Source organism: Megalops cyprinoides, chromosome 1 (genome assembly GCF_013368585.1).
Source record: "Megalops cyprinoides isolate fMegCyp1 chromosome 1, fMegCyp1.pri, whole genome shotgun sequence".
Classification (NCBI taxonomy): domain Eukaryota; kingdom Metazoa; phylum Chordata; class Actinopteri; order Elopiformes; family Megalopidae; genus Megalops; species Megalops cyprinoides.
The window spans coordinates 62931851-62956792 of NC_050583.1; the positions used below are offsets into that span (position 1 = coordinate 62931851).

General features: G+C 47.1%; 1 protein-coding gene across 1 annotated transcript; it reads right to left on the reverse strand.

Moving 5' to 3' along the window:
* Nucleotides 1-598: 598 nt before the first annotated feature.
* Nucleotides 599-23820, reverse strand: vps54 (VPS54 subunit of GARP complex). The gene is made up of 23 exons (XM_036531257.1): nt 23737-23820; nt 18812-19001; nt 17231-17472; nt 17039-17123; nt 16732-16766; nt 16348-16479; nt 15163-15548; nt 14116-14242; nt 13463-13570; nt 12136-12191; nt 10574-10670; nt 9516-9880; nt 9047-9176; nt 6271-6452; nt 5997-6109; nt 5523-5586; nt 5175-5280; nt 4736-4823; nt 4054-4175; nt 3586-3666; nt 3306-3413; nt 3055-3149; nt 599-2761 (listed from the first exon to the last, which is right to left on the reverse strand). Exons 2-23 carry the CDS (start codon nt 18969-18971, stop codon nt 2656-2658), a joined length of 2988 nt encoding a protein of 995 aa, XP_036387150.1. The 5' UTR covers nt 18972-19001; nt 23737-23820; the 3' UTR covers nt 599-2655.
* Nucleotides 23821-24942: the final 1122 nt, after the last annotated feature.

Sequence of the window (24942 nt, forward strand, 5' to 3'; positions counted from 1 at the left end):
TGCAGAGAATGGGCCGTTTCGCCGGAATGTCAAGCCTTTTTTCAGAGGTCTTGGAGGAATGTCGTAGCGGCCTTAGCATTCCATTTGTTATTTGACAACCCAAGGTCTTTCAGAATTGCCTCCAGGCTGCAGATAATTATATTCCAGCAGCAGAGTAATTCAGTGGCAGTGATCCATTTAACTCAACCTATTTATAACCTAAACAAAAGGCTGCTTTTACACAGCACTGCTTTGCATGGTGTGAAGTTTAGCTCTCAGGAGACTTATTTCACACAGCTACATCAAACACTGCAGTGGCAACATTAAAGCCAGAGCATTTTAATCTTATTCCACCGACGTTAACTAGAGCACCATTTTTTCCCCCACTACAACGCATTTAGCTTTGGCGTAAACACCTAGCAGAAAATCAAATTTTGTTTCCTCAAAGAGCTTTGATGTTCTTTTTTCCCCCAGTCACAGTGTGCAGGTAGGTGAACGTTTTAACACTTTGTTCCAAAACGCGCAAACAAGGATTTTGCTGCCTCGAGACTTCAGCTTGACAGCTGGTTGAAGACAGAAAGCAAACCCACGGGAAACACAGCTGTACATCACTTCTGGGCTGTTTTATTGAGAAAGTCATTTGGGTGTCAGTACATTTAAAACTCCCAGGCATGCTGTCAGATTTTACTTTCTCCTTTCTTCTCCCATATCCGCCAGAGCAGCACCAAGGGCCCGGTCCGTTAGGCACTCCACACAGAAAATACACAGTTGGAAGAAGTCAATGTGGTCTTTGATAATTTATCAAAAGTAGGCACTTTTGAATTAGCAATGAGCTGAACAGCACTGTTACTCAATGGTGCTTGTTAATACAAAAGGAATACTCATGTACGTGGTGAGAAAATGAGTTCAGTGTTCAGACAGCATTTTTAAAAATGGGTACACTGTAGGCTTTTTTTTTTTGTTTGTTTTTGGGAGGGACCAGGGTGGAAAGAAATCAGATCTCCCACATAAGATGTAAGAATACACACATGCATACACACTACATGACCAGGAGTAACCTCAAACAAAAACATTTGGGCCTCTACTGGAGAAATCTAGTGGGTTTTATATTATTATTATTTTGGTCAAACACATTTTAACATGGATTTTCCAAGATGAGCCCATCATTAAAACTAACACACCGCATTCATATTTCCCCTTTACGTTCTGAAACTCAGCAGGGTGGCTGTGGTCCGGCCTGGCCCTCTTTGGCAGCAAAGCTGCCGAACAGTGTTCTGCTTGCATTTTTCTTTAACGCAGCCCCCTGCGACTCTGTGGCGAGTACTGTCAGGCGCGCTCTCTTCCAGCACACCCTCCCCCCGACAGCCCGTCTGAGTCAGCCCCGCTGCCGCGACTCGGGCCTATCTGCGACCTGGACCTTTACGCTTCCCCGCTGGAGAGCCTTGAAAAGTAGGCCACGTTTTTGGAAGCTGCTACGGATGCCCCAAGGGAAGGAGCCTTCTGGGGGCGGGCAACATTTGGTCATTTTTTTTTTTTTTTGTTTTGCACCAACCACATATAAACAACACTGCATCTTTCTGCATGTGCATGTTTGCCATTTAAGAAATGAAACAATTAGTGCAGACTAATTTTTGAGCTCCGAGCGTCATAGTGATTCAGGAGCGACCTCGACAGAGGCCATCGGACGTGTATGACATCAATCAGGGCCGTCCGAGTAACGCGGTTATGTCTCGGATTAAGTTCATTTGATCAGAAGCGCTGAGTGCAAATGATGCTTGATGTGATCAGTTTATATACGATTTCCCATTTTTCCCCTTCCGTTGCATTGTGTAATACAGGTAAAATGTGGATTATTGAAGGCAAGAGGGTACAGTTGAGAATGGAATTGAAATTGTAAACTAATGAAGCAGATGCTGCAAAAACAAATCCCTTCTGCCAAACCAGAAGATGCAAGACCAAAATCACGAAAATTTCAAATAAACCCCAGGATTCATACAAATATATCGTAAGAGTTTTAAACCTTTTCTGTCTGTACATCCAGTTTTATACACATATTCTGTTATCCGCCCAAAGTGTAGTCGTTTCCTGCTTTGTCAACGCAACAAAGACCTCAAAGTAAAACAGACAAATGTTTTTACAAACATTTGTTTACAAAAATAATAATAATTTACTGAATAAGTGTAAAGTCTGTAACCATCTAAAGCTCTCTCTGAAACTGACCCATAATTTACTCCCGAGTTTTTACTTTTGATGATCATTCTTTCTCAAAGTCTTTAATTGAATTGCACATTGAGATAAAGTCACAGCAGTTTAAAAAGACGCACAGCCGTGCACCGGTTCCGTTGGACCCCCGGGGGCCGCTCCGCAGAACCCAGCCGCGCGCGCGCGTGTGTGTGTGTCCATGTCCATGATTGGTTCCACGCGAGCAGCAGCCTCAAGTTTTTCTGGAGAGTTGGGGTCCCCCCCCCAACACCCACACAGTCTCTCCTTTTGTCAGCCCCTGGGCGGTGGTTCACCCAGCTGGGAGGGGGGGGTGGGGTGGGGGGGGGGCAAGTCACAGGGCACAGGAGGTGATAGAGGTGACAGGCGCGCGTCGTCCCAGCGGGCGGGGCGACGGGGGAGGTCCGGGTCCGTCTGCGGGTTTCCTCCAGCGGGTCGCAGTCACGACCTGCTTCATCACCTCTTCAGCTCCCAGATCTCTGCCATGTTCAGGTCCAGAGTTTCCAGAGACTTGAGTGCCTGCACGTTCCCCGTATAAAATGCTACATCCACCATGACCAGCCTGCAGAGAGGAGAGGGAGGGACATCGGCTCAGCCAATGCTAATATTGGCCACCGGCCACTTGCAAAATGTCTTCAAGTTGAATCATCTGTTTTGTATGTTCTAGGATCATCTGACATCCTTTAAGTTGATGAAATATGCAGTCAGCTGCACTGAGTTATGGCGCTGACATTCTCCAGGCAAAGAGGTGTGTTGAAAATAATTTCCACCAATCATAAAAAGTTTGTACACTCTTTATGATTTATAAAGTATGTAGGCATGTTATAATGAAAACGGAAGATGTATGACACTAACCCATGTTGAGGGCCTCCATCATTAACCACGCTGAGTCGAGCTAGCTGCCTCTTCAGGTAGAGCTTAAAGCTGGCGTTGATCCTTAAGAACAACATCTACCAGGGACACACAGAAAAGAATAAGGTGAACATCCTGATATGGATCTCTGGCATCAATGCACTTACCAGCAGAGGAAGACACCGGACCCTAGGCTGGGAGAATCCCCTTTTAAATACTACAAAGGAAGGGCTGCATCAGCCCAAAAATCATACCTGCGTCTGCTCTTCGGGGAGCAGGTCATAAATAGCTTCGTGCATTTTGGCCATCTGTTTGCAGATGTTCCGAAAACAGGCAGACGGCATCGGGGCCTTTACTTCATACTGTTAAAGACAAGTCATTGATATCGTAGATACATTCGCAGTGCAGACGTATTAAGTGTTGCTACTCACACTACAAGAAGTAGAGGCAAAGCCAAAGAGTTAACTGGATATAAAGCTGTATCTAATGACGTAAAAGACTTGATGGAGAGAAGGGGCTGAAGTCATGGTTTACCTTGGACAACACTTTCTCAAACAGGCTGTCCATGATTGCCACAAGTTTAGCCGAGATCTCAGCTATGTGATCGTTGTAGTCCTGTTGGCAGGGAGAGGACAAACACTCCGTCAGGCTTATAATGAAGCCGCACTTTCATTCACAGCCCGATACCTTGGCGCCATGGAAATGCGGTCAGATTTACCAACGGGCCACTGGAGTGTTAACACCCAGGATTCATTAAGGCATGATGTAATCACAGCTCCTCTGGCTCAAAGCCATCGCATCACTAAGAGGTATTCTGATACGCACAGCTTTTTTACCGCCAGCATGTATGTTGATCCTGAGGGGTGCACACATGAACGATGCCCTAGGTTTGCTAGCACAGGCTGTGAGCAGGGAGCTGTGTCTCCTGTGCTAAGTTTCATACCCAGGTAGCAGGCAGCAGGTACCCCTGTCCCCCGCGGGTAGCTTAACCGTGCCACTCACCTTGGTGATGTGGTCGAAGTGCCTGAGGACGCTGTACTGCTTGGGCTGCAGCTTGGTCTCGAAATGAGCCCTGATGATGGGAATGTAGTGTACGACCAGCTGCAGACAGCGGGAGGCCAGCGCTGAGGACACAGACGGGACGGGAGGGAGCGAGATTACCGCACGTACGCCACTACACCAAGGAGGGACCCTCCGGTTCAGAGCCCCCAGCGAGATCCAGAGTTTTAACACCGGCAAAACTGGCCCCACAGCCCCAGTGACCGCAGATAACGCGAACACCTGGAGAAGAGGCTGTGGCTTTCGGGAAGTTTGGTGCAAAGCAGACGATCTCTCCAGTTTCGGGCAAATGACTCAACACGCTGCCTCTAGTAGTCTTAACAGATAACACCAACCCGATAAAGCATTCCCAGCAAAAAGACAGAGTGAGACACGGAGGTGGCAAATGAAACAAATTAATAATTCATTTGAAGTTATCACAACAAGGACACCTTCATTCCCCCTGCCCCCATTCTGGTTCTTCAGGTTGTACGACTGCACATTTTTCCAGTATCCGGGCCTCCAGGCTACGGCCCAGCAGGCCTTGTGTAGAATTACAATAAATTACAATAAAGTGCATAATAAGCACTAAAGAAAAGGTCTCTTGTAGTGTGGGGTGGAGCGGTGTGTGTATGTTGTACGGTACCTAGATTTTTGGTAGTGATAGTCTTGAGCCCGACCACCTGCAGCGCCCCCGCCCCCAGGACCAGCTGGCAGCTCCGCGAGTTGAAGTGCTGCCACACAGGAGACGGACAGGAAAGGGCAAGTTATTCCGGGCACCGCACAGGCACAGCTCACAGACCCCCCCATCAGCCGAGCACGAATGTCACTGGCTGCATTTGTGTCTGTCCCGTATTTCTGACTTGCGCTGCGCTCAGAACCTGCGTGTGCCCTGAGAGTCGGTCTCATCGACGGTATATGCTAAAATTAATCCACATTAATAACACGCGAATGTCTCCGGCGGTCTTATAAGCAGCACGTGAGCTGTGCAACAGTGCGTTTTTAGATCAGACTCTGGCCTCAACATTCCGTCAAATCGGAACTGGCCTGACTGACTGGGCCTTATATGGGCTGCGGCGGGGCACCTTGAGTAAGTCGGAGAGCCGGGTGAGCATGTCGGTGGCGATTGAGGGGATATCGTTGACACACTGGCAGTATTCCAGGAAGATCCGGATCAGCAGCAGCACCGTCCTGATTGGGCACAACGCAGAGGTCAAGGGTCAGAGACCATCATACTATATGCAGCACAGCATTCACGGAAAAGGTTTAGGAAAAAGGCAAGTAAGATTTCACACACATTCCGTATGGGGTTGTGCATAATTTTGTGAATCCCAGTAAAAATGCACTGAGATGCTGCACAGCCCTTGTAAATGGAGAGTTTAAAAGAAGCCGTTGACAATTTAATTTCTGCGAGGTTGCAACAGATCACCTACCCAACAACAGCGTATTTCTGCCCATCGACACTCAAGTAGTCATTTGGCTTGCGGTCTTCTGTACCTACAGCATCGGAAGAATAGAGAAGAGAATGACTTATCATCGTGGGTGGACAGCAACTGTAAAACTGCCATGGGAAATTGGCAAATGTGCAAGACCTCGCTTTTAAAACTGCACTCTCCTCTCTCCAGCTGCCTCACAGCTCAGAACACTGTACCATTTATGTCCTGCAGACACGGATCAGTGCATATAATAACTTACACCCAGCTGCCACGCGTGACTGCATTTACTGGTGTGTAACAGTCATTTTATCAAGGTGGAGGAACGCGTGCCGGGCCAAGTTTCCACATTAACCTTTATGATAACCTATACATTACATTTGTTTTTAGAGTTTATATTAGAGAAAAGACCAGCTAGCTGATGTCTGATGGGGCTGCTGTCTATTACAGCGTGTAATACGCGGACTCGGCTACCCGTGGCCTTCTTGTCAGGGAGGCTGATCCTGCCGTCAGCGATGGAGTTGACGAGGTCCTGGAATTCGGCCGGAACCTCCGCCTGCTTCCAGCGCTCGTTGTCCAGCAGCAGGCTAAAAGACGACCGACAGCGCACGATTACACACACGGGGGCAAACCACCACACGAGCTCGCGCACGCCCAGCACAAACTCGGAGCGGAAGCACGGGGGGTATCTGGCCCGAGCGCTCGATTCTGAAGCCCGCTCCTTCGTCGCACGCTTTGGGTGACGCACCTGAGCTTGGTCTTGCGCTCCTCGTGGAAGCGGTGAACGAAGCGGTTGGCCTGGCTCTGCAGCGCCCCCCGCAGGGACACGCTGCGACGGCGGCACAGCTCCTCCGTGTCGCGCACGAAGCGCTCCACCGCCTGCGACAGGCACACGAACTCCGAGGAGCTGAGCCGCTCCAGGGACCCGTCCTGCAGACAGGGAGGGAGAGAGGGGCAGGATAAGGGGGGCAGGCGCGCACCGGCGAAGGACGCACCAAACTACATTCAAGGTTCAAGATTCAAGATTCACTCTATCGTCCCACACAGTGGGAAGTCTGGCTCAGGCTTCCACCCATGCTGCATCCATAGAGGGGGGGGGGGACATTCCACATACACAAAGACAGGGTAAGACAGCTACAGGGAAGAAGAAACATATCTAAGAACATAATAATCAAAAACATACAGTAAAAAAGACAGAGGAAAACATATACTGATGTTAAACAGATAAATAAATAAAACCTATAATGCAAAAAAGTACAGAGAGGCACTACAACTGGAAATTGGTCACATTGATTCCATCCCTATTACGTCTACTGCCATTTAAATTTTTTTTATTGAAGTAAAAGAGAGTTTTTAAAAGAGTTTTGAAATCTATTCAAACGACGTGGCATGGTAATTTAGACCTCCTCCCTGATGGCAGTAGCTGGTACTCGGTGTGTAGCACATGAGATGAGTCGGTTATAATCTCGTTGGCTTGCTTAAACACATGCAAAGACCGCAGGACACAAAGACAGAGACAGCACATCTAACCACCTGCAGAAAAAAGTACACCTTTTAACCAGCCTCTGTCACACCGCACAGTGCACAGCTTCAAAGGGTTCAACTTTCTGATATTTCAGAGCGTGCTCAGTGAATGACACGTATGCCTTAGAGGCCACCTCCCCCTCTCAGTCACACCTGTCATGCCAAAACTTAGGCAAGAGCTTTTTTTTTTTTTTTTTTGTCTAGTAACACTCCAGCACACAACTTGTATCCGCTTGTAGGAAGATTAAAGCACAAAAGCTACCCAATCTTTCCCCCGTGAGGATGATCTCATAACTCGGGTCTTCCCCGACGGCCCGCGACAAAGCATGCACTAGTCACACCGCCAACTTTTTTTCTTCTTTAAGTTTAATTAATACGCTTTCTTTCTGGGCAGACTCCGTTGAGACACAAAGAGAGAGAGAGAGAGAGAGAGAGAGAGAGAGAGAGAGAGAGAGAGAGAGAGAGAGAGAGAGAGAGAGAGAGAGAGAGAGAGAGAGAGACAGAGAGAGGGAGAAGGAGAGGGAGAGAGGGAGAGGGTGCTGGAAACGGCCGCCTTCCTCAGGATTAACATGTTTATTCCTCACATAGACAGGGCTCAGGGCTGGGCGTTCGCCGTGATCTCTGGGCTGCCTCGGATATCCCTCGCCGGCGGGAAGCAGACGCCGGGGACCCGACGGACCGACAGACCCAATCAAAGGAGAGAGAGGCGCAGCAGCTCTCCGAACAGAGGGAGCGTCTGCGGCCCACTCACACAATCATGCGTTCCAGAGGAGGAAAGCACCAGCTGCCAAAGCTCATTATGTGAGAATTCAGTTCATACAAATACAAAAATGTTGACAGGCCATAAATACTCTCTAATGATATAAAATATTGCAGTGTGGTACAATTATGACTGCAATATCCACTGATAACAATACGGGTTGATTCAGGCAGTGCGATGAGGGAGTTGGTGCCCAGTTTTTAATAACGTTAGGATGTGCATTAATACTGCTCACTGAAATATTGAACCAGACCTCAGTATTCATTCCCTACGGTCAGAGATGGCAGGGCAACTCGGAGTGTAGATTTTGGCCAGTGCCACGGACCAATGAAAGAGGCCGGTGTGGGTGGCTGACCCCCGCTCCGACCAGAGGCGCCCCCCTACCCACAGCACGAGGCTCGCTGGGGTTTAACAGAGGGCTGGCCGAGCGCTTCCGATTCATCGGGAGAAAATGCCAGGGGAAGCTCACGGTGCGCTCACCGTGCCAAAATCGGAACCGAACAAAAGGGGGGCCGAGCCAACTCACCGCCTGCCAACTGTGAATCACGGCGAGAGTCCGAAGGAACAGACAAGCGCGTGCACACGGGGGTTCTCTTCCCAACCGTCTTCCATTAGCCGGCTGCTGAATGTAGCACCTGCTTTCCCAGCAGATCCGCTGGCCGGTGTACAACCCCTCAGCACACAATGCGAGTCACTGACTCATGCTTTGGGAGTCAGCTGCACAGGCAATACAGCGGTGAGAGACGCTGAGCTCACAAAGGAAACCCAGCGCGTAACGTAATCTAAAGTGGCCACATGTACACACGCTGAAATCCCTGATCTCATAAGATAAGACTTGGGGAGACACACAGACAGACAGACAGACAGACAGACAGGCAGGCAGGCAGGCAGGCAGGCAGGCAGACAGACAGACAGACAGACAGACAGGCAGGCAGGCAGGCAGGCAGGCAGGCAGGCAGGCAGACAGGCAGGCAGGCAGACAGGCAGGCAGGCAGACAGGCAGGCAGACAGACAGGCAGGCAGACAGACAGGCAGGCAGACAGGCAGGCAGACAGACAGGCAGGCAGACAGGCAGGCAGGCAGGCAGGCAGACAGGCAGGAGGCAGACAGACAGACAGACAGACAGACAGACAGACAGACAGACAGACAGACAGACAGACAGGCAGGCAGGCACTTGTGTGCCTTATCTCTGGGAGACAGAGAGCATCGACCCTGCTGGATGTTGTTTGCTCTGGCGTACCTTCGCCCGGGCCATGAGGAACTTGACACAGCGGTCGTGGCTGACGTCTGAGGCGGTGTACAGGAGCTCCTGGATGTTACTGGCCACCCGCCCGAGCTCAAGGTCCGTGGGCATCATGTCCTCACTTACCCTGGGGGCGGACACAGGTACAACATGCAACGCGACTGCGGGAAACCAAACAGAGCAGGTGTGTCGACAGTCACGAGGTGGTAAAAGAAGTGACAGGATTCAAAGGAAGCCTCTGGCATTGAACAATACCCTGATATTGACAAGGCAAAGTGGAAGGCAGGGTGAAAGTCACTTAAAAGCTATCAAGAGAATGAGGACCATTAGACTTGTAACAATGCCATTTGGAAAAGTCTGGGATGAAGCCTGGGTTTATGTCATGCTGAGGTGCAAAGCACTCCTTTAGCAGCTGAGTAATGATTCATCGGAGCGGAAACTCTGTGCTGTGTATGGAGTTACGTACGTGATTGTGGCGCCCCCTCCTGGCGTGGAGGACGGGGTGGTGTGCTCGCGGCTGGAGGAGGACTCTGTGGTGCCGGAGGCGGAGTCGCTGCCGCAGGGCTCGCTGCGCGGTTGCTGCGGGGGCCGCAGGTTGCGCGGCTCGGGGCCGACGGCGGCGGCAGCAGCGGTGATGCCGCCAGCCGGCTGGTCCGCCTCGGCGAACGCGTCGCTGATGAACATGCCCTCGTGCGTGAGGTACGCCACCTCAGAGTCCCTGGGCAGAGCGGGCCCCGGGCTGCCCTCCGTCACCGCTGCCTCCGCCAGCCGGCTCCGCTGACTGCTGTCCAGCACCTCCAGCACCACGTTTCTGATCACGCTTAGTGTCGCCTACGAGGGGGGAGACAGGCACAACCACGCTTAGCGTTGCAAGAGAGAGAGCAACAGGCACAACCGCGCTTAGCGTTGCAAGAGAGAGAGCAACAGGCACAACCGCGCTTAGCGTTGCAAGAGAGAGAGCAACAGGTACAACCGCGCTTAGCGTTGCAAGAGAGAGCAACAGGCACAACCGCGCTTAGCGTTGCAAGAGAGAGAGCAACAGGTACAACCACGCTTAGCGTTGCAAGAGAGAGAGCAACAGGCACAACCACGCTTAGCGTTGCAAGAGAGAGCAACAGGTACAACCGCGCTTAGCGTTGCAAGAGAGAGAGCAACAGGTACAACCACGCTTAGCGTTGCAAGAGAGAGAGCAACAGGTACAACCATGCTTCCTGAGAGTTTCCTGAGAGTGAGACAGGCTAATGGAAGCCAGTAGTCAAAGTCTTAACTCATAAACACTTCAGTGCAAAACCTCAGAAATCATCATTTATATCTTCCAAAAACATCTAGACAAGATGCAATAAATATTATGACTTCAGTTATATAGTATTTATATTACCACATACAATATAGTAGACTGCTCATAGACTTCCTGGCCTCCTATTTTTACATGCAGGGTGCAAACTGACAGACGTCAAACTGATTATGCATAAAAAATAAAGTAAATTAAAAAAGGCGGTACAACCGTAAACTTGGTATTCTCACCTTGATTCTTCTCAGGAACAGAATGAAGCTTGCAAAGACGCTCTTCAGGAGCTCGAACCACTGCAGAAAGGTCATGAGCCTCATCTGATCCGCCAGCCTTCAAACGTTGTGCAAAGAGAGGCCCGCATTAATACATAATGAAGTAACGCATCGAGTTCCACCGCAGCTGCTGGCACGGACTTGAAAGAGCCGCGGCTCATTTGCGTGTCTCCTGGCAGTCGCTCCTCATTTGTGAAATGAAGGGAGAGATGACGCAGAATGGCTAAGCCTCCGTCAGTGATGAGGTATATGTGGAATGAGTGATTAAATGTGAAAATATACTGGAGGAACTCGACAAGGGTAACATCACGACGGAACACAGAACTCAATTCAGGTAACGTGTTTGGTTGAGCAGTTTAAAATTTTCATGCAAAGGGAATACAAAAAAGACAATTTGCTCCAATCTACTAAAACGATAACACAAGTGGCGGCTCATCTTTCTCATGGAAAGGCAAAAGCACTGCCTCTGACGACTTGTCTAAATAAAAACAAAAAAATAAAATGATGTTTCACCCTTTTCCCAGGGTAGCCAATTTCTGAGCTTAAAGTGTATTGTTAAGTGCATTCTCTAACTTTGACTAATCTTGACTACACAGCAGTGAGCTTGTGCAATCAAGTGTGTGGTACATTGTGATCTCGTAACATAACATACATAATTATAACCATCACGACCATTTCCATCTGTAAAATGCAAAATTATGTGCTAAACTTGACACAGTGACCACTGTGCAAATCATAACTGACTTCCCCTTATTATTTTTTTTACTACAAGTGAGAGACTGCTCTAATGTAGAGCTTGTTTCTTCAGCCCTGCCTCTACTTTGGTTTTTTTCAGTGTAAAGTCCTCCCTTGAATTAGCTGGACTACGGCTGATTTGTCGCAGAGAGTGGGAGTGGGGGAGTCATCTGCTTAGGTAAGGGTCCGAGAGTTAAAAGTCAGCAGGGTGGGTATTCAGATAAAGATTTACATGCTCCACTGGTTTTGCAGGGATTACAAAAATGCCTGCCTCTGTGGCCGGACGCATCAGCGATTTGGAGGTGATCTGAAAAATCAACTGGAAAGGGATTTTTCTGCCCACTGAAAATAAACCTACCGTTATTTCTATTTACCCCACCCCATTTTCTTATGCAAATCACACGAGGGTGGATCTAATGTGTCCAGCCTGGGCAGCCTTATCCTTCCATTACATGAAAAATGTGTCGTGTCAATGACGTTTGTGCTAGAACACACTTCACTCCCGAATCCGTAAATCCTTCAGCCACTTCATGCTCCAGGATACGCCCTGCAACTCGCAACAACTCGCAAAGCAGTTGATTTCTGTCGCAATCCCTTCCCTGTACTGAAAAGGTCACATCTGACTGGTTCCCCGGACCTCTGCGTTGAATGAGGTCTGGCCGGGCGTCGGCTGACCGCACCGGCGCCCGTCTGAACGGCCCTGCCGCACACCGAGCTCTCTGTGTGCTCCCGGGGGAGCGGCGTGCCAGGGGAGTGCTGTGCGTGCGCGCCCCCGCACCCATACTCACTTCACCACCACCTCTGTGTCGATTTCGTCAATCTGCGACACCGTGCTCATGACGCACTGCGGGGGAAAGAAAAAAGGAAAAAAAAAAAAGCGCGTTAAATTGCAAATCGACTTTCTCACTCAGGTAACAAAGAAAAAAAAAAAACTCAATAACCACGGAAAAAATACTGCACACTTAGAAATGTAATTTTGGAAAGTCAATAATTTCTCATGAACATTAAAATCCCCTGGAAAGTCTAATTCCTTTTTCCGTTGCCGCGCGGTGGAGTTTATTGGACCATTATGCAAACAATCACCATTTGCTCTCCCTTGATAAAACAAGTAATACATTATGCTTTCAACTAACAAAACAATGCACCTACAGTAAGTGGAAAAATCTCACTTTGGAACACATACCTTTGTTTGATCAAAAGCTGTACGCTTTAAACCAAATGTGGCAATTTGACTGGGGGATTTCACACCAATTTATTTCACACTAGTACTACTTTCACAACGTAGTACAATGGATAACACAAAAACCATAATACTTAAGGCTCATTTTATAAATACACCTTAAGACAACGGCTCAAAATTTCTTGTCAAAGTGAATGTACGTCCTTTAGTGAAAACATCATGTAAGGTACATGACGTATGGGTAGAGGTCAGCTCCATCACTTGAATAACATAATGTGCCCTTAGGCTCCTGCGTATCATTACAGCAACATCATGGATCTCTATTTACTTCCATATAAGGCAGAGGGACCTTATTTTTTCTTTTTTAAAAATAGGATTATCATGGAAGTCATCAAGAGATACATAATGACATAAACGCATAACAACTCCGTAATGTCATGAGTTGGGTAATCCAGCTTTTCAAAGGATGGGACATATGGCTCTAAAAGCTCAGGAATGCACTACAAAGTACACATTATTTCAATGTGTTGTACTTTTTTCAAGTAACCCCTACGGGATAATCTATGTAATAAAAGACACAGGGATCACACAATGAAATACTAGCACACTACACTTTTTAATGGAAGTACCACAATACAACATGCATTTCTGCTGTTAATCACCTGTATCTCACCACTGATGTTATGTGACTTAGAGGCAGGGGAGGTTTTGTATGGAATCCAGAGAAACCGGACTCAGAGCTCATTACTCCAGCATTAGAGCCCTGGAGGGGAATGATAACTCATACGCGCTCCAGGCTGGGACCGCCGAGAGGGGGTATTCCCCAACTCAGCACGGACAGCCAGTCCTGACCTAAAAGCTCCGCCTGCTCTGCCTGCTCCGCTTCCAGTCCCCGCTCCCGCCACCCTTCCCACCCCGGCCTGTGCGGACGTCACCTGTTTGACGATGCCCTTTGCAGCCGCGATCATCTCCTCGCTGTAGATCTCCAGGAAATCCAGCTTCCTCTGCCGCAGCAGGCCGAACACCAGCGACTCCAGCCTGTCCTGCTCGGGCAAACACGGCCGTCAAGTCATCAGCGCCACCGCCACCCTTTTAGCCCTGTTAGCATTTTTAGCGAGCTTCCCCTTTAACATTGCCGAAGGTAACGGAAAATTAAGACTTCTGAGGTTTCCCGTGCCAATGCAAGCTGTTCCTCGGCCTACCCCAGGCAGTGTTTCATATAAAATTCAACAGAGATAACCTATTGAGTGGCTTCTAGCTTCTAAAGGAATATTTTTTGTATTCATTCCATTGTCTGCTTGGCAGGCATCCTTACACCGGGCTACGTTCAGGCTTAAACATCTGTACTCCGTTAATACATCTGATTTTTAACTGGTGTAATTAAGGCTAATTATCCTCCTCTAGGCTGCAACAGCAGTGCCACAGCAAGGACTCAAACCTGCCAACCCATCAGTGCATACACTACAGCGCCCTGCAACCCTGCAAAAGCTTGAGACACAGGACCGCAGTGCGAGACAGGAACAGCAGTGTTGAAATAACCGTCTGTCTCTCCATCTTCACACACTGAGGCGAGGAGGCAGGCACGCACCTTCTCCAGGACGTGGGCGTCCTCCTCTAAGGGCCTGTTGAGGTCGCTGCGGGCGTAAGTGCTGAAATCCGCGATCATCATCTTGTCTATGAGCTTCTCCATCTCACAGAGCTGAGAGCCCAGGTGTCTGTGGGGGGAGGGGGGGGGGGAGCTGTAATTGCAGTAGCAAACCCAGTACTACAGAGACTGATGTGGACTTCAGAGAAGAGGAATGGCTTTACTTAAAACTCCAAAAACTGGAGGAAGAGAAATACTAAAGGCCATGTTTCTTTTCTCAAAGGGATGAATACTAGGTGGGAAATAAATATTTATGAAACAAGAGGAGGAATTTTTAAAAAGTCTGCGTCGGCATTAAAGCTACATGAATGCAAAGGTCCATGCAATAAAAAAAAAGTATTAAATAAATCTAGTGCTGCCACCTTGTGGTCTCACATTATGCTACAGCTTTTGATTGCTGAATTCAAAACTGACACCTGTCTTTATGACAAACAGCTCTGCTGTAGAATTTAATAAATTGTAGTTAATTGTTTTAAACTCAGAAATGATATAATTTTGCATGCATGTTTGCATATGAGTGAAGACACATGCATTACTGTGTTGGCATGCTAACATGAGTTTGTGTGTGCGCATACGTGTGTGCAAAGGCGAGTGTGTGTATGCATGTGTGCGTGCATGTATGTGCATGCATATGTGCAAGTGTGTGTGTGCGCGTGTGGGTGTGCATGTGTATGCATATGTATGTGTGTGTGCATGTGTATGCGCGTGTGTGTGAGTGTGTATGTGTGTGTGCATGTGCATGCGCGTGTGGATGTGTTTGTGTGTGAGTGTGCGTGTGTGTGCGTGCGCATGTGTGTGTGTATGTGTATGTGTTTGTGTGTGTGTTTGTGTGTGTGTTTGTGTGTGAGTGTGCGTGTGCGTGAGTGCGTGAGTGCGTGTGTGTGTGTGTGTGTGTGTGTGTGCGTGTGTGCGTGTGTGTATGTGTGTGTGTGTGCGTGTGTGTGCGCGCGTGCGTGCGCGTGTATCCAGCTAGCGCGCCTCCTCCCTGACCTGAAGCTGAGGATGCCCTGGAGCTCCTGCTGCAGCACCTCCTGTGTGGTGGCGATGAGCTCCAGCGCCCCCACGAACTCGGAGGTGGACAGCAGCAGCTGCACGGTGGGCTGCGTCTGGTGCACGGCCGCCATCAGCTTCAGCTTGTTCTGCAGCTTGACGCAGTTGCTGCGCGTCAGCGCCTGGCGCAGGGCGCGCAGCGGGCCCTCACACATGACGCGCTGGATGGCGGCGGTGCGCTCCCGCAGCACGGCCACCGCCCGCGCCGTCTCCCGCAGCCGGTCCTGCAGCTCGTGCTGCGACGACATGGCGTGGAAGAAGGCCTCGGAGCGCAGCGAGATCTGCTGCGCGATGCTCACCTCCACCACGTCCAGGTAGTGGCTCAGCTGCGGGGGGCGGAGACACGGCTACTAAACAGCACACCCCCTTCTCAGCTATCGCTGCAAGGGAAACCCTTCTTCCCTAAGATCATTTGTGAAAAATGTTCAAAATAGAAGAAGTAACTGATGGAAATATGGCTCAAGATTCCGTACGGTTCTTTGTTTGCCTAAGACAGTGGAGTTGAACGCGTGTCTAAAGCCGGACTCTTGAACTGGTTTTTGGTGCACAGAGCATTGGATCATGGAAGTGCACAATTCATAGACGTCACATTACATTACGTCATTTAGCAGACGCTCTTACCCAGATCGACTTCCAAATAAGTGCATCTCTATGCTAAGGGCAGTTATTGAGTATTACAAGAGGTCAGTAAGATACTGAGTTAAGTGCTAAACTAGTGTATGGGGTTTATTTTTTTATGGAAAAAAGGGATGGATAGGATAGATAGAGAGGAAGGTAGACTAGAGATACAGCTTGAAGAGATGAGTTTTCAGCTTTCTCTTGAAGGTACCCAGGGAGTCTGTTGTATGAAATCTCACCGGGAAGCTCATTCCACCAGTGTGTAGCAAGTACTGAGAAGAGGCGGTTCTGAGACATGCTGCCCGTAGATAAGTACTACTGTTTTAGTCCACTCTTTTGGGGGGGACTTTGTAGTCCTCCACGTTGTCTTGAAGACGTCTATCTTGTGGTCTCCTTGTAAGTGCACAAAGCAACGGTATGTGGTTTCGTGTGGGAATTTGCATAGCCACAGTTATCTAGAGGAAACCCAGCTTGTGGCTTTTCACGCTGTACAAACAGCAGCCTCACCTTCTCCTGCAGTAGCCGGGATGATGCCGCGTCCCGGCTGCCCTTCCCTCCGGCGACGCTGAAGTGGGACCAGGGCAGCACCGCGTTGAACGTCGCCGGGTCGTCCAGGGCAAAATCCGGCTTCATGAAAATCTGCCGCCGCCACAAAAAGGAGGGTTGAAAGGAGGGAAAGCGAGAATGGAGGTGAAGGAAGGAATGTAAGGGAGGGGAGGGGGTGGGAGCGAGGGCAGAAGACGAATAAAGAATTTAGCAGAGACGAGAGGAGTGGAGGAAGAGAGGACAGGAAAAAACACGACCAAAGAGCAGGGAAGGAAACCAGAGAGTGAGGCGGAAGCAAACCCAACCGTGACTCAGCTGGTAGCGTCGGCTTTATTTGAGAGTTACCTTAGGTACCTGCTCCAGCTCTGTCCTTGACTTATCTGTGGAAACACAAGGACAAGAAGATTTTATATTACTCTTACATTTATATTATTATTACATTATATTTTATATAATAGCACATCTGTGTGCCTTACATATTTTTACAGGAAACTGAGAGGCATTTCAAAACCGTAGTTGAACATTACCAGCGCAAATACATTTCATCAGATACGAGTTTTTACCGCATACGCTGTAAAACATTAACACTGCTAGTCAGAAATCTGTCAGCTGACTGTGGTAAGTGTTAAATGTTATATAAAGCGTACAGTACCGTGGTTGTTTGTGATGTTGGTGACTGAATCAAGCTCATCCTTGGTAGGACAGATACTCTTACATCTTTCATGGATTTTCTCCCTCTGTGCAGTAAAAAAAAAAGAAGCGCAACCGTTTTAGCACTCAGATTTACAGATCTCAGATCAGCGGTTAGGGTATCAGGCAGGAGTGAGGGGGAAGCGAGCCCTACTTGGGAGGTCTCCTGCAGGTAGGGCATGAAGTGTTCTTTTGTGATGTTCGGGAGGTAGAAGGAAGGCATGACTTCGGTTTCCACAAAGTCCAGGCCCCAGGTTTTGGTGAAGAAGTCCGATTCCCTCTTGGCCAGACGCGGGTCGTTCAGCGCCGCGGGTAGGTTCACCTTGGAGTTGTAGACGGTCCACCTGTGCTGGTCGGCCACCACCGATGGCCCGTCACACAGCCTGCGGGCGTCACCTGGAGGGACAGGGGGACAGCGTGCTCACCCTACATTCACTGCCAGCTTTCTAACTGCACGTGGACCACATTCATAATTATTACCAGAACAACTCTGCCTCGGAGACACGCACTCGCTTGGTCTGTACGGCCTGATAAATGTACATCAATTCAGCAAAATAAAACATAGTAAGTCTTAGGGTGTTAGGCTTGCATCTAATTAAAAGGACTCCAAGATTGGTTTTAAATGATTCAATACAAACAGCAATGCAAAAATGACATGACATGACATTTTCACGCTGTGTAGCTCATACTGCCATGTGAAGTACGCAAATAAGCACATTTCACAAACAGCAAACCAAAGATGCCATTTTTGTACTATGTACATCATAAAGCCCTATGGGATATTCATGCAAGCCCATTTAACCACATGACTTACTAAAGTGCTTACATAAACACTTCTACACACTCCTGTCCTGAACATGAATAATAACTTTATACAGATCAATGAAATGTTGTTTCACTCATTCGATTAAAAAAAATAGATTCAGGTGATGGGGTTGGCAATATAATTTTCAATGTATTCACAAATTTCACTGATTTGTGCAGAGCAGCTCTCATGGGGGTATGTGCATCAGCATGTTCCTTATATTACCATATCATAATGCAAGGACTACAGCAGGAAACAGCACGATATAATGCCTTTGATAATGATTATAATAACAGCCTACTCCATCATACAAAAAAGCACATAATCCCACATACAAGCAGTTTCGACTGCCTAGATTGTACGCTTGTTCTTTCACCCAAGGTTGAAAATTGTGACTTGACAGGTCAGCCCAAAGATCTGCTCTCAAGCCGTTAAATCAGATACAAATGTTTTACTGACTGGGTTAGACAGAATGCCATAAAACCACGGATAGCGTTCGTGTGCACATTTTATTTTAAAATGAGCGACACAAAGGTCATTCAAACATGATAAAAAAGAATACTGCAATACACAAATGCATCCACATATTGCTACTGCTCTACTTCCTCCTAAAATGTAAGAATGCTCGTTGCTAGGGTGGGGGCTGTTCTTATATAACTCAGGACAAGCCCAGAAAATGTGGTGCACTAACAAGTTTGGGGTGTGTAAAAGTTTAAAGCCAAAGTCAACTTTAAAGGAGAGAAACACATGATCTTACAACAAAAACCCCAGTAAACTCCGTCCATTTTTGAAATAAGCCCTCGGTGCCCCTTTCGGGGTAAGAATAAAGTCCAGGTGTAGGACAGGAGATGGGACAGCGCGGTCACGCTGAAGCGATCCCTGCGGATCTGAAATGCCCGTGCGGGACAGAGCCCTCCCCTGTCCCCTCACCTGTGGGCTCCATGGGGCAGACGTCGGGCAGCGAGCGGGCGGGCTTGTAGGGTCTGGAGGACGCGTCCCGGTCCTTGTCCTTCCTGAAGATCCCATGGCTGCTGCCGCTGCCACTGCCGCTGGGATGAGGCACTGGTGTGGAGCTGTGGCTGGAGGCCATCTCATCAGGACACCTGGGGAAGGAGGCTAGCTGCACAGAGACGGGGGGGGGCAGGTTAGCAGGGGAGAGGCGCCCGGGTCGCGGCACACACAGCGCTGAGGGCAGAGGCCGCCGGCAGCGGGGCTTTCAGGCAGACAACAGAGGAGTTTCCACGTACAAACGCTGACGCACGCGGAACGGAAGAAAGGGTGTGACATGAGAAAAAGTCACCTTGTGTCTATTTGACGTGACAAATTCTTGACAAAAACTAACCTGACGCGGGCACATGCTATGTGGAAACGGTGATGGAAAGACTGATTACTCCCCCATTGTCATGGTTTATACGCATATGCTATGGACCGCATAAATACCACAGTGTTACACGGTTAGGTAAGTTAGGAGGGAAGTAATGGAGGGAAACGTCATGTCTGCTTCCTGTTCATTCACCTTACCCGAAAGACAGACAGACGGTGGCTGCTCACACATGATAACATCTGCATGAAATCAGTCATCACAGCTACAAATACCCTGCTCTGCTACATCAGCAACATCTTACATTCAGTATTAGATTATGTGCACAGTAGATTACATTAAACGGAGGTATATCATTATTGTAAAGAAATCTGACATGGAGCAAAAATCAAAGTTACACTACTGTCGGGTCCCTCCAGTTGGCTCAGTTAAGTGCTACTTTCATCTCAGCAAACCCCGTTACTGCCACCAACCATCAAACACTTTAGGCATTCACCATTATTTAGCAGAAATGTACTTTGCAGGGAAACTGGCACTGGCCCTTGAACTGGTATTTTCAACATTTACTTCTCTTGGTTTTCACTCAACACATAATCATAGCAAGAAGCAAATACTAATTTTTACAGTCAAAGAGTGCCACTGAATTACAAAAGATAACACATAAAAGCAAAAGCCATTTAATGCTATGTGAGAGCAAGGTGCTGTTGGTGGGTTGTTCATGGTTGTGGAAGGATAACTGATTTCTGAACGAGGAGGACTGAAATGCATTTGATGTCACTATTCAGGATGTACATTAGTGGTGAGGCCTTGGTTACTAAAGTGCAATATTCCAGTTGCAGGCAAAGGGGGAAGGTAACTGTTGCTCTAGTCCTTTATAAACTATTAAGCTGTTCAAAACTAGTCAAGGACTGGTCATAACTGATTAATAATGATTCCATCCTGTCAGATAAAAACCGTTTTAATTAATTAGAGCAGCTGCCTGCAGAACTTGCAGGTGAGCAAAACACTTTTGCTAAATGAGTTCTTAGGAATTTTTATATAGAATTATACACTCACAGGTAACGTCTGAACTCTACCATTTTTCCAAAGCACAGATGCAACAAGGTACAAGGAGTTAAGACCCTCTGGTGGAGGAGATGCTGACTAGAATTAATGCTGAAGCTGCATTTAATATTAAGCTCTGAATCAGTTGCGTTTTTAACAATCACTAAGATTAACTGCAGACAGGTTTTAATACCAAACGTATAGATCAAATCTGCACTCATTTTGCCATTAAAACCACTCACGAGAGAACCTTTTTTGCTTTTCTATCTTTTAAGCAACCCCATTTTAGACACACCAGCTGCACGTTAGACTCGTCTCATCCCGACAACCTCTGCAATCACACAGGAGCACCGAGGCAAGACAAAAGCAATCATCCGATCTGATCATCACTCCCCAGTGCAAACAGCTGATTTCTGCACTACAGGTTACACAGCGCACTACAGCGGAGGAGATGCTCCACGGGGGACAGGAGCCACTCCACTGACATTACCCAAGCAGCTCATAGGTGCCTGCTAAACCACAGGGCACATGAGAGCAGTCAGAGTGGGATCAGCGTACACTGAAAAACACTAACTGATCTCAATGGGTTACATCTGGCAGGGCAGGCCGTGCTTGTTTAGTAGTCCTTCATACTAGGGCTTTCACATGTTAAGGTAGAATACAGATGCAGAGTCATGCTACAATTGGCTTGAGTCCATGTGCACGGTCTTCATTGCCCTCAGAGGAATGTGCGATTAGGCAACATTGTATCAACAACAGGACACAATTTCCCACGACGTTTTAGTGATCTAGTAATCCTGCACGTGCAGCCACTGAACAGATGACGGCTGACACACATAGGTGAGTCCGCGGGCAGCGTGGCACAGGGGTTAGGAACTTGTGCTAGTAACCCACAAACTCATGGTTAAAGCCCAGGTGAAGCACTACTGCTGTGAACTTGAGTACAGCACTGACACTGAGCTCATTCATTATACACTGTTTTGTAGCTGCAAAAGGACTGAACAGCTGGCGAACAACCGGCAAACACGCAGCCCCTGCAAGGCATGCGCTGGATAAGGCCATCTGCTAAGCAATTAAATAATTTTAAACCCAGACAGACGTTTATTGGAATTGGCGATCACATCTGCCATTCAATTAAGGCAAGCACATTTTCCGTCAGAGGCCAAATCTCCTTTATGTAGACTAACGACAGAAATTAGCTGCAAAGGTTTTGGGGTTGTTTTTTTTAATAAGACAATGGCAAAATGTTACTCCACCACAATTACAGCAAAACAGAAATGAAAGTGTAACTGTTAGCAGAAAATCCACTAAAAACGTGCTTTCTTTCTGACATTTCCTTTATGAGAGAAGGCTCCTCAGCTGCCTAACCACCATGCAAAATGTACATTCAGCACCCATAGAAACAGCTCTTGCAAGAGAGTATGTTAAAACAGACAGCTCTCCTAACGAACTGAAAGCGTAAACAATTCTTAAAAATAGCCCCTTCCGTGTTTCTTCACAGAGGTTGCAAAAAGGAAACCAAAGGGAACAGAAGCCCACCTCTTCATAAATGAACAATAAAACAAGTAGCCTGATCTATTTTTTAAAACATCCAAATTGTTTACTTTTTAGAAATTTCTGATTTTTCTTGTACATGCGAAGGTACAAGTAAAGCCACTGTGTTCTGTATGGTCTGTTTTTTATTTGATACTTCATAAAGTAAATACATACAAGCATTTTGCCGTTGTCTTGCAGGCTAAAAAAAAATAACCCCTGAAACCTTTACAACTCATTTCTGTATGTATCATTACTATCAATCTATCAATGAACCCGCTGCAACGGTTATTTTGTACCTCAGGAGCAATACAGATTACACTACCTAGTTACATCTGCCCATACTAAAGGAACAATATATTCCAACTTTTTTTAATGTATGCCAATAAAATCCGCATAGGTGTAACGTGATATTGACTGGAATTTCTGTTTAAATGCTGCTCAATTTCTGTTGCTCCGCAGAGAAGAATCTGTGGCAGAAGTTTGACAGTTTGTGGTCTAACGTTACCTAATTGCATCTGCAGTATTGCTTATCCTGCTCATTGTTTTGCGAGTCATTAAGTCACGATTACTCCTCTACTTTGCTGATCCGGTCAGAACAGAGGCAAAAGTTAAAATACAGCACTATGTAGTCTGTACACCGCAACCAACACCTTCAGCCAGCTAAACTACTTTTGTAGGGTAGCTAGCTAATTCCATAAACAACTGGGGATTGCACAATACACAGCTGTAGCACTAAGTTGTTACATAATTAGATGTCTACACAATCACTTCAGTTAAAACTGAGGATTTCTGCAGAGGGTGACAGGCTAATGCGCATCCATCAACATACTACCATGGACTTACCGATATGTGAGTTAGCCTCATCGGTAAAAGTACATATGCTATCTAGCTATTCTAGTGAGCTCGCTTGTTGCAGAGATAGTTAGCTAAATAACATATTAAATTACCAAAGAGTGATCATAACCAAGATACTGAATTAAGAGTAACGTTATGACACTGATACTGTCGGCAACTCACTAGTCTTTCTTCAGGTTGGTTCGTTTCACCTTTCCCAGCTAACAGCATACTTGTTAGCTAGCAAACATTGATTTAACTTCTCAATGACTACCGAACTAGCCTACGCTATTATATTGTTACCTAACGTTAGACTTTTTGTTTGCAGTATCAACAGTAACGAGGCCTTGTGCTACAGCTACCCAGCCGACTAACTAACAGTTCATGGTTCTGAAAACGTGAATAAATGCCAGACACATTATCAATTACAATAGCCATGTATCCATTTATCCGCGCAGGTTTAAATATACTGCACGGAACTACACGGCGGTTAGCTACAGAAACCTAGCTACAGCACAGGTCATCTAGCTAACTATCTGCTAGTTTCATGACAACCTTCTCTTCCAATTTAGCAAGCTAGGCTGCTACACAGCAAAATATCACAGTAACTAAGTAGTTAGCTAGTACGTTTAATTATATCTCTATCACCTAGCTAGCCAATACCCGAGCTGTATAACACTGCCGCGACTTAGCAAGCTGGCTAGCGAACGCTCGACAGCTTTTATCAATATACGTTCAGGGTGCTAAAATAACTTCGTGGCGACGACGTATTCTTGAATACTACCCCAGTCAACACTCTCTGTCCTTCAAAAGTTGAACTTCATTCAATCTGTACTAATGTTAGGCAGCTAGCCTGTCTACACACAAAATAATGCAGCAGGGAACAGCGCTGTAGTTAGCTAGCTAACGTTAGCTGACCGCGGCCTAGTTTCTTTACAACTGGATATTCATACACGTAGTAAAGCCTGACTTGCTGGAACAGCAATTGCAGGCTAGCTGATCATTTGACAGCCACACAGTTTTCCGTCCGTCAGTAAGATTAGCCTTTGTCTAAAAACGGAAAGTCGTCTAGGAGCTTCGCCCGTAGAAAGAGGCAGCCGCAAACTTGCGGGTACATTACCTGTCGTTCGAAACACAGCAGCTCCGAGCTCTGTAGGTCCTCTTATCCACCATCACAGTCATTAGACAACCCCAGTGACAACAAGGAGCAATCGGCCGGCACCGTAACCATAATGCACCGCGCGGAGGCGATTTCCCTGCCGCTGGACTGAATGGGACCGGGAGTCTTTGGGAATCCCGGGGAAATCCGGGGACATTTATCCCGGGAAAAAAAGGACGAAATCACTGATTTAACTGTCAGGGATGTAGCTAGCAAGGGAGTCTCTAGGTAGTGCGGCTTGGAGTGCATAGAGGGATTGAAGCAAAGTGAAACCAATTGTCCAATATCGTATTTGAACTAGCTAGTCATTATTCATTCAGTTTCATTTTCATTATGTATATATTTGTTGTTTTTTTTCCTGCCTTCCCTATATGAATCCTTCACACCAACGTAATTTGTCTCAGCGACGGAATCAAGAGCTTTTCTCTGCGTTTATCCATTTTCTCCACATGATGTCACTATTATACATTCAGTTGTCTGCATGTCAACGTTTAGTCTGGGTTACGCCAGAGGTAGCGAGTTCTCTCCTCTGTGCATGCAAGAGAAAGTTTAATTTCACTTAAATTTGCTGGATGTCACGCCAGTGCGTGGGCTTTGGTCAAATCTATTTCCAGTGGAATGCAGAGTGACAGAGGTCACTCACCTGGTGTAACCTAAACAGACTTCCAAAACGTATCGGCCAAATTAAAGACCTGCTCTTCAGTGATTTTGCTTTCTTTTACGGCAGCTATTTCGGGAATGGGAATTTGCAGCATGGTTAAAATTAAAAATCACTCCTCTAAGAACAGCAAGTAGATTAAAACAACAGTAAACAACAAAACTGATGCATTATAAAACACTCACACAAATGTATAAAATTTGTCATTTTTTAATCTTTTATTGTTTAAAGTTCGTACAAAAACTGGTAATTTGAACAATATTCTCAACTTTTGCCAGAGGGTTTCAGGAAATTCCAGAATACATCAGACAAACTTAAGTAATGCTTGTGTGGACAGACCATGCAAGTGTGTAGCCTACACCGAAAGTAAAAGAAAAAGCCCTTTCTCACACACTTCCTCCACATAAAGAAACAATGTGCACTGAACAAATTCATAGCTTAGTTGTGTTTAATACTGGGTCAAGACTAAACAGACAAAAAAATTAAATAATCCTTTGCCGTGAGGTGAG

What these genes read in the sequence shown, in the direction of transcription:
- vps54 (XM_036531257.1), bottom strand. Translation starts at nt 18,971, where the DNA reads ATGGCCTCCAGCCACAGCTCCACACCAGTGCCTCATCCCAGCGGCAGT. An exon ending in TCCTCATGGCCCGGGCGAAG is followed by an intron (nt 6,453 to 9,046) that starts GTACGCCAGAGC and finishes CCCTGTCTGCAG; the next exon opens with GACGGGTCCCTGGAGCGGCT. An exon ending in CCCTGACAAGAAGGCCACGG is followed by an intron (nt 5,587 to 5,996) that starts GTAGCCGAGTCC and finishes CCGATGCTGTAG; the next exon opens with GTACAGAAGACCGCAAGCCA.